The sequence below is a fragment of the Orbicella franksi genome, chromosome 14, assembly GCF_964199315.1.
Source record: "Orbicella franksi chromosome 14, jaOrbFran1.1, whole genome shotgun sequence".
Taxonomy (NCBI): Eukaryota; Metazoa; Cnidaria; class Anthozoa; order Scleractinia; family Merulinidae; genus Orbicella; species Orbicella franksi.
This window is the reverse complement of record NC_138158.1, coordinates 18764340-18774702: the sequence shown is the minus strand read 5'-3', so window position 1 is coordinate 18774702 and position 10363 is coordinate 18764340. Positions and strand designations below refer to the sequence as shown.

At 38.9% G+C, this 10363-nt stretch overlaps 1 protein-coding gene across 1 annotated transcript; it reads left to right on the top strand.

The window, feature by feature from the left end:
- Positions 1-3463: 3463 nt before the first annotated feature.
- Positions 3464-8667, top strand: LOC145467850 (uncharacterized). Its single transcript, XM_081451458.1, has 3 exons — positions 3464-5666; positions 5790-7559; positions 8292-8667. The coding sequence occupies exons 1-3, from the start codon at positions 3473-3475 to the stop codon at positions 8324-8326; spliced, it is 3999 nt and encodes a 1332-aa protein (XP_081307584.1). The 5' UTR covers positions 3464-3472; the 3' UTR covers positions 8327-8667.
- The last annotated feature ends 1696 nt before the right edge of the window (positions 8668-10363 follow it).

Here is a 10363-nt window from a genome sequence, read left to right as displayed (position 1 = left end):
TGATTCATCTGTTATTTTGCAGACAAAGTCCTTGTTGTGATCTAACGCGCTGTTATAGGCTTTTGTATTTTGTTTACTTCACTCTGCGAAAGAGAATTAGTGGTGAGTACACATTTGATTTGATTCACGCTTTCTCTAAACGTATTCACCTTGTTTTGGGTAAATATCCTCACTTATTAATCTACTTTTATTTTTACATACAAACACACTTTATTGAACAACCCTAGAGGGGCTTTTAACAAGCAATGAACTTTTGAAAGAGACATAAACTTTTACAATAAATCAGTTACAAAACATTGAAAGGGATAAAAATATTTACAAGATTACATCGTAAATTTATGTTTAAAATGTATATTTCTTAAAAATTGTCACTAGTTTGCCAAGTTTTAAAGTCGTTTTAAAGTGTGAAGTAAGGATTTTAGACTGCGATTTTAACTTATGGCCGGGTGGTAGTCCGGCACGGGAGGGGGGGGGGGGGGATTTCGTAACGTATAGGTATAAGTGCAGCCTGAAAGAGCTTGTAGTTTTGGTCTGAAATATGTATATGATATGGATGTTGCCCAGTTTGGTCTGATTTTCCTGTGTTGTCAACTCGGTCGCGTTTGACCACAAACAACTGTTGCGTCAAGATTGGGAAACAAAACCTCCGAGCCTAAAACTGAAAAATGGCTTGTTCAAACTTACTAACTATATGACTTTTTCTCCATTGTATAATTTATTAACCCTAAGTTATTCTCTTCAGTTCTTATTATTGTCATTTTGCATTGAGAAGCTTTGAACGCCACTGACCAGTACTTCTTTGTTCTACCACAGGAAGATTCATTTTGCTCATCCAGACTGAATTGAATTTTATTCTGATTTTGACTCGTCAAGTAACGGTAAGAACAGTAAACTTAAGCTAGATATAAGATGTCGTCTATTTGATGCTCTCGTTTACATGTCTATTTTGTATTAGTAAAAATATTTTTAATGTTTTTTTTCAAATCAAGGACTAATGTATCATTGTCTTTTTAGGGAAAGAGCCTTGTTGATGACGTAGGTGAAGTTGGATTTCCTTCTGATCCGCACATCTCAAGTGACTGTTAGAAGAGTAAGTTTAAGCCATGTTTTTATGACTACACGTGTAAAGTTTAAATCAATTTGGATTGTAGAAGGATCGATGTACATTTGCGAAGGAAAAGTTGCAATGCACAGTGCAGAAAAATATGCTTAAGAAAGGATCGACCGGAATGCTTGAAGATTTTCAGTTTCTAGCGCGCTTATTTTTGTCTGTGGTTTTTCTTTCTTGTGTTCATTTTGTTTGTGACTGTCAGGTTTTCACGTCTGTCTTAGCCTCTGACTGACTGACTGTGTTTATCTTCGTGTGAGGTTTACCGTTTTGTGCGTTTGGTTTGCGACTTTCAGATTTCCGTGTTATTTTTCTCTGTGAATTGTAAGTTTTGCGTCTAGACTTTCAGTTTTGCGTGTTTCTTTAGATCTGGGGTTTTCAGTTTTCTTGAGCTTATCTTCGTCGGTGAATTCCAGTTTTGCTTGTTTATGTTTCTTTGTGAATTTAAGGCTTGTTTGTCCATCTTGGTCTGCATGTAACTTTCATTTTTTACGGGGTTGTTAGTATCTCTCAATTTTGTCGCTACTAAATTTCAAAATTGTGCTTCTATATCAGCGGAGTTTAATTTCAGACAAAACAGAGACTTTTTATAGAGCTACGTGTCTTGAATAAACTTGTGATAGTTTTTTTTTTTCCGTTACCCTGCAGACAAACAAAGCCGCCCTCTTGTAAAAACCTTTGTATTCTCGAAACAAAGCGAAAGGGAAGTGGTAAGTTTACTATGCATGTTGTAAAGTAGTTTATTAAAACTCTCTTGCAGTAAAACAACTGAATTAGCGAGTACATTTTTACAATCTTAAATTATCTAAAGTACAGTAATTTACAAATATAACAGTGGTACTATCAATTGAGTCACATAAAATATTTAAATGTAAAAAAGTCCTCTACTCTCTTTGTCGTGCAGGCCTGCATATTTACAAGTATAACAGTGATACTATCAATTGAGTCACATAAAATATTTAAATGTAAAAAAGTCCTCTACTCTCTTTGTCCTGCAGGCCTGAATGTTCCGGAAAAGATAATACTTTTGTGTTTTCTGCCTTAAGGGATAGTTAGGCACGTCCAGGAGTGGACTGGGGAGCAGATGATGCAAAGGGTGGGTGGGGGACTTCATTTTCGCCATATATTTATAGCACAAGTGTACTCTTCTATCATCTAACCTATCTAGTTTACCTAGTTTTATCTAGTTTTCAAACAAAAATGACCTTAATAGCAACGAAACATTATTGAAGTCGCTAATTATGTTTTACCGCTAACAATATCCGACAGCGAAAATATGACAGTCCTGTTTCACCTTATGCTGACAATTCGTCTTTTTGAAGGCAGCGGGAATTCGGTAACAGATTGTTGACCATTATTTTAATTATGCGCATGTCAAGATAGGCGTGTTACTGGAAACGTATTCATTCAAGTTTTGGTCTTTTTCCACGTACGGTATTAAATTTATAATGTTATTGTGCATGCATTAAGAATACTCTATTCGAATCAGAGCAGTGTGAAACCCGAGAATAATTTGGATTTCAGGGTGAATTTCAGTTCCCGGAACTTAACATTAAATGTATCACGCTTTTAAACCAATGCTTAAAATTTAAAATTTAAAATACTTCGTAAACATTTGTGGGACGAATTAATTTGAGCTCAAGTCTTCCTTCTTAAGTTTATGCTAGCTATTTTTTTCAGACCAGATTTTGAAAAGTAAAGGGCAGAATAGTTATTTTGTTATGAAAAGTCTTTCATTTTCAAAAATTTCTATTATAATCTCAGCAGATACATTAAGCCACGACTGCAAAGGCTGAGATCTTCACGGAAATAAATCAATTACTCCCTTCGTTACAATCTCTTAGTGGCGCTATGCTTTCCAAGAAGGCCATAGCATACTCATTTTTAGTTTCTGATCATGATCAAGCTACCAAAAAATCAACTTCAAATATTGAGAGGGCAGACCACGATTTACTGTCCCAAGCAACTTTGTGCCCGGTGTATTGAATACTTTTTGTGAAACTCAACAAAACTGCAAAGGACACATGGTCTTGTTAGCGCTTTTGTCACCCAGAAATTTTCCACTTTTCAAAAGCCAATTTCTCCCTAAATATATTAAACAAGGAGCCATACATTTCACCAGTTAATAAGTTTCACAAGCCCTATAAGTGTTTGGAGTCAATTGGTATCTAGCATGATGTTTTCTTTGCGCAAAGTCAATCGTATGAAAAATGTAAACAATTACGTCAACAGCGGTCACTCTATAGTAATATATGTACATATTATAATTATAACAACAGCAGTTTAACAAAATGATAAACAGGGTTGGTCACAAACTTGTTTCCACTCTTATTCTCTTTTATAATCTGACGGAAGTTTTTTGACATGAACAACCTAGACGAAGTAATACAAGTCATCTCAATCGGCCTCATGGTTGCTGCTTTCCTCCTCAACACCAATCGATTCCTAAAAGCCACCGAGTTATGCAAGGAATGCTTATTCATTCTCAAAGAGAGAGCAGGCATAAAAGACGAGAAAATAAGCAGATCATTCTATATGAGGATATATTTTATAATGTGGAAGGCTTGTAATGGTATCAGCGACAATACAAACGCCATGAAATATGCAGAGAAACTTCTCCAAATTTACCACGAAAGCGGTAAAAGACTTGAGGAATATAACTTAAGCATAACACTTGCAGTGATCTATTTCGATCAACGTAAATACGAAAAAACAAAACAGGTCACTGAAAGAGCCCTCCTAATAAGTAAAGAAATTGGAAACAGAAATGGAGAAGCTTCCTGTTACAAAAACCTTGGAACCATCTATACATTAGTTCGCAAATATGAGAAAGCTAGAGAACATCTCGAGAAATCACTTGCGATCCACAAAGAAATTGGAGACAGAAATGGAGAAGGTGCCTGTTACAGAAACCTTGGAAACGTCTATACATCAGTTGGCAAATATGAGAGAGCTAAAAAACATCTCGAGAAATCACTTGCGATCCACAAAGAAATTGGAAACAGAAATGAAGAAGCTGCCTGTTACGGAAACCTTGGAAACGTCTATAACTCAGTTGGCAAATATGAGAAAGCTAGAGAACATTACGAGAAATCACTTGCGATCGACAAAGAAATTGGAGACAGAAATGGAGAAGCTGCCTGTTACGGAAACCTTGGAAACGTCTATACATCAGTTGGCGAATATGAGAACGCTAGAGAACATCTCGAGAAATCACTTGCGATCAGCAAAGAAATTGGAGACAGAAAAGGAGAAGCTACGTCTTACACAAGCCTTGGAATTGTGTATCAATCAGTTGGCAAATATGAGAAAGCTAGAGAACATCTCGAGAAATCACTTGCGATCCACAAAGAAATTGGAGACAGAAATGGAGAAGCTGCCTGTTACGGAAACCTTGGAAACGTCTATAACTCAGTTGGCAAATATGAGAAAGCTAGAGAACATTTCGAGAAATCACTTGCGATCGACAAAGAAATTGGAGACAGAAATGGAGAAGCTGCCTGTTACGGAAGCCTCGGAGCCGTCTATACATCAGTTGGCGAATATGAGAACGCTAGAGAACATCTCGAGAAATCACTTGCGATCAGCAAAGAAATTGGAGACAGAAAAGGAGAAGCTACGTCTTACACAAGCCTTGGAATTGTGTATCAATCAGTTGGCAAATATGAGAAAGCTAGAGAACATCTCGAGAAATCACTTGCGATCCACAAAGAAATTGGAGACAGAAATGGAGAAGCTGCCTGTTACGGAAACCTTGGAAACGTCTATACATCAGTTGGTAAATATGAGAAAGCTAGAGAACATCTCGAGAAATCACTTGCGATCCACAAAGAAATTGGAGACAGAAATGGAGAAGCTAGGTCTTACACAAACCTTGGAATTGTGTATCGATCAGTTGGCAAATATGAGAGGGCTAAAGAACATCTCGAGAAATCACTTGCGATCAGCAAAGAAATTGGAGACAGAAAAGGAGAAGCTAGGTCTTACACAAACCTTGGAATTGTGTATCGATCAGTTGGCAAATATGAGAGGGCTAAAGAACATCTCGAGAAATCACTTGCGATCCACAAAGAAATTGGAGACAGAAATGGAGAAGCTGCCTGTTACGGAAACCTTGGAAACGTCTATAAATCAGTTAGCAAATATGAGAAAGCTAGAGAACATCTCGAGAAATCACTTGCGATCCACAAAGAAATTGGAAACAGAAATGGAGAAGCTACGTCTTACGCAAACCTTGGAAATGTGTATCAATCAGTTGGCAAATATGACAGGGCAAAAGAACATCTCGAGAAATCACTTGCGATCAGCAAAGAAATTGGAGACAGAAATGGAGAAGCTGCCTGTTACGGAAAGCTTGGAAACGTCTATGAATCAGTTGGCAAATATGAGAAAGCTAGAGAACATCTCGAGAAATCACTTGCGATCCACAAAGAAATTGGAGACAGAGAAGGAGAGGCTGCCTCTTACGGAGACCTTGGACGTGTGTATGTTTCAGTTGGCGAATATGAGAAGGCTTCACACTACAATGAAAAATCATTGACCATCAGCAAAAATATTGGTGACAGACGAAAGATTGCTCAATCTTACCTAAGGATGGGAAGTAAACTTAGCTCTCTTGGAAAGTACTACGGCGCTAATGACTATAATAAGAAAGCTACTGTCATCTTAACAGACATTGGAGACAGACGAGGGGTCGCCAGCTGTTACCTGAACAAAGGAAATGTGGAGTTGGCTGTAGGTAACTTTAACAAGGCAAAAGAATATTTTGAAAACGCTCTTGCAATAGGCAAAGAAATTGGAAACAGGGAAACAGAAATATCTGGTTACTCGTCGCTTGGACTTTTGTTTTTCGCGCAGTCTACATATGATACAGCGGAAGAATATATCAAGGAGGCGCTTCCATTAGCTAAGAAGATTGGACATATCGCGATGCAGTCCGATTTGCTGGAAATAATGGCACACATTAGACTGAAAGAAGAAAAGATTCAGGAAGCGATCTCGTACTTCCTTTCTGGTATTGAAAAATGCGAGGAAATGCGCGGCTCTCTCCGCGACAACGATCAATTTAAGATTTCCTTCACTGATCGCAATATTCGTTCCTACAGAGATCTCAGTATGTTGCTCTGCAAAACCGGGAATCCCACTGAAGCTCTGTATATTTCAGAGCTATCGAGGGCCAGGGCTTTGGCAGACTTAATGTCAGTTCAGTATAACTCTCAGTACTCTGCGGTGAATCTAATCTCAGCTGATCCTCGCACATGGTTTGGTCTTGAAAGCACCGTGGCCGAAAAATGTAACCGCACCTGTCTGTATGTCTCGTATCATTCTGACAGTATATATTTGTGGATTTTCAAAGCAGGCGGAGTCACACATTTTCAGGAGATAGAAGGAAATGATCTAATTGCTCGGGAAGGATTAAGTCAACAAGTGGAAGAGATTTTTGATTTCAGAAGTTTTGGCGTTTTACCAGACGAGATTTGCGAAGACCGATCTTTACACGCTTTTCAGCCAGAGTCCAAAACATGCAAGGATGATAGCCGTGAAGATTGGCGAATTGGAATGGAAAGTAAAACTAACCAAGGACCCAAAATGAACCTTCCTCTCTGTTACAAACTTATTATCGCTCCAGTGGTGGGCTTTCTTGAGGGCCCTGAAATCTTGATTGTTCCTGATCGCGCTTTATACCAAATTCCATTTGCCGCCTTAACTGATAAAAGCGGAAAGTTCTTATCCGAGACTTTCAGGATCCGTGTTGTTCCTTCTTTAACAGCTCTCAGAATCATTGATGAAAGTCCAGCAGACTATCACTGTCAGACTGGTGCATTGATAGTTGGAAATCCTGATGTTGGTGAAGTGCACTTCAAAGGAGAACTCACAACCATTTCGCCACTGCAATGTGCAGAAAACGAAGCGAGGATGGTAGCAAAAAAGCTGGCTGTCGAGCCTTTGTTAGGACAGCAAGCAACTAAGCAGGCAGTACTTCAAGCAATGAATTCAGTGGCTTTGATTCATATCGCCGCACACGGTGATGCTGAAAGAGGAGCAATTGCCCTTGCACCATCTTTTCGTATTCCTAACGGGATACCTCAAGAAGGACTCTACTTATTGACAATGACTGACATTTCTAAGGTCCAGCTGCGGGCTAAACTGGTGGTCCTTAGCTGTTGCCACAGTGCTCGTGGACTGACAAAAGCCGAGGGGGCTGTTGGAATTGCCCGAGCATTCTTAGGATCTGGCGCACGCTCAGTGTTGGTAGCACTTTGGGCCCTGGATGACAAAGCAACAGAGCAGTTAATGAGTTATTTCTACGATCACCTTGTTGCTGGGGAAAGTGCTGGTGAGTCTCTAGACGAGGCCATGAAGTTGATGAGAAGTGAGGGCTATGACGTGAACCAGTGGGCACCTTTTATACTGATTGGAGATGACGTGACATTTGACTTTGGAACAAAAGGTAAGATTTATTGAAAACAGGCGTATTTTTAGCAGAGGGCGTCTGTTATTTGCTCACAATTGTCCTTGGGTTTTATCGATCAAGCTTTCTGTATTTTTTTAAGAGGGTTAGGTTTCTATATCTGATTAATTCTTCAACGTTTGTCATTTGATCTTTTGCGGCTAGTGTATTTTACAACTGCTGCTAGCTCTGTTGATCACAAGAGAGTAGACCATGAAGTTACCTAGGGAAAATGCAGCGCAGTTTTTGAAAGATTAAAGCACGTTCGCATTGCGAGGGTCAGTAACCACTTGAAAACCGCGGATATTTGAAAAATGCAAGTTTTTTTACATTTTGATTTATTTGACAAACAATGTCAATAGTTTGAAATAGCATTTTGACATCACGCATGATGATAAATTTGTGGGGTGGATTTGGTAATGGAATAATCGTCTGTTTAATAATTCTCCAGACAATTTCGAATGTTACTGTAAAAGACAAATGGACCAGGTTACTTTGTATGGTCTACCCTCCTTCACAAGCTTTAACAACATGATGACGTCCACGGCGTCCAAAACTGTATCCTGAAACTGCTCGCGTTTCCAGCTGAAGTTTACATTTTAACAAACCACAGCCATGAATCCGGCTCCTCTGTTAAAATGAATCGATATTTTGTAATTACGCAACTGATTTTTAGCAAACTGAATTTAGATGGTTACACATTTTCTGTGATTTGTTTATTTTCTTTGTCAGGTGTTGGCAAGAATGACCAGGACGGCAGCGAGTGATCGCATGAGAACAAAAATATGCCATGATCTCAATTGACAGTTTTAATTTAGTGCTAGTGCTGAGTTGTATATAAAATAATTCGACTTAAACCTGTTCTGTCTTAGCCTGCATTAAGTGGGTATGTCCAACTAATTAGCATAAGAAATGAAAAGAGCATAATTAGCATTTTGAATTTTTGATGAACACTGCGCATGACATAAAGACAAGAGAAGGTCTAAAATTAATTTGCTGTTTCTCCATTCAGGTCTACAGTGAGCTTTGTAAACAGTGCGACTCAAAGAGCGCTGATCTGTTGGTTGTTTTCAAATAAGGTAATTAAGAGTTTTAAGCAGAGTGACAACAGAAACTGTCCGCATGATATTTTTCATATTTATCCTAAATATTGCGCTTTGCCAAACAAGAAGAACATTTTTTTTTTCTCTACAGGCAAGTACTACTTATTAAGTCTAGAGGAATAAATTAAAACTGCAAGAAGTATAAAAATCTCAGCTCGACTCCATTTCTGTTTAGAGTACTTCTCGGTCAGGCAGGCTGGTTATTAGCTCCGTTCTTTATGTGCTTGTTCATGGATATCGACGCATAAACGTGCACAAAAGAACTTAGCCAATATCCGTCGCCATTTTGACCTCATGCTTGGTCAATCACCTGGTCAGCACAACCCGTTGCTTAATTATCGGCCATCATTTTCTTATCGAGGGCTGGATATTTTAATAATGAGACCCCCCCCCCCCCGTCCCTCCTCCCACATATGGATCTGTACAGAAATCTTGCCAATTAACTGAAGGTTCAATGCTTGGCTTTTGCCCAAATCGTACTGAAGCAAAATTCACAGTTGGATACAATGTAAACACTCTTATCGAATGAAATTCAGATATATTTAGCTTCGTCAGTTACTAGCCTGATCGAAAATTCCGAATGACATTAGCGTCTCCACGTTTCTAATGCGAATCGAATTCTAAACTCACGAGCTGATAGGAAAAACACACTTCGGGTTTTCGCTCTTGTGTACCGTGCTGCGTGAATAACCCATATTTTGTTCGCTTAAAACCTTCAAAATTTCCGGATCATTTATTTCTACTCAACCACCTTAAATAAATGTGATCTCTTTTAAAGACTGCGAGTATTGGACAATTTTCGGACGCAAACTTCAGCTGCGAAATCAGGTTTTTAACGTCTGAACCAAGCAAACTGTTAGTTCTCGAAGGGTAAAAATTGCGGAGAATTGGTCAAAACTTGAACTGACAGCTGAGAACTAGCTTATAGCTTAACTTATACCTGACCTCTGATATCTGCTTAGTTTACTGAGAGCGGAGACGTGGGCTGAAATTTTAACTGGCATGGTAACCGAGAAATCGCCGAAAATTCACTAAGAACTGTGATTCAGCAAGAGGTCCAGCAGCCCTATGCGGACCTCATGTCATCGTAATTGGTCAAAACGGAGTATGGAAACTCTTACGAATAGGCCAAGACGCAAGCTCATTTGGGGGAATCCCCCGATCTTGTGTACTACCTAATCATGAAAAACGAAATGTAAATTGTTTATTAACGTAATGCGGGGGAACCTCTTGTGTCAGGTGAACGATAAAAAGCGACGCGTTGTTTTACACTCACTGTAATGACGCCGGCATGTTTGAACTTATAGCTGAGATCTGAAATCTACGAAGCTTAATTTACTTATAGCTAAGAAATCACTAAAAATGTAACAGAGAACCGACATTCCAGCGCACCTATCCAGATCACCCCTTCTCATTCTAATCGTTCAATACGAATAAGTGGTGCCGTAAGCTCTAATCTCGAAAAACGAAGAGCAACTTGCTTAATGAGCAACTTGCTCAATACGGGGAAACCTCCTCTGTAGACGGTATTTATAAGCACATGATCACTCACAGGATTAAACCGTATCGCTCATTCCAAATAAAAAGGAAAGATAAATGACAGACCAGCTGTTGTGGCAATGCAAACAACTTCTGAGAACAACGTGACACATCTGAGTTGACTTGTGCATATTTCACTTTTTATAGGAAGAAGGAATCAGA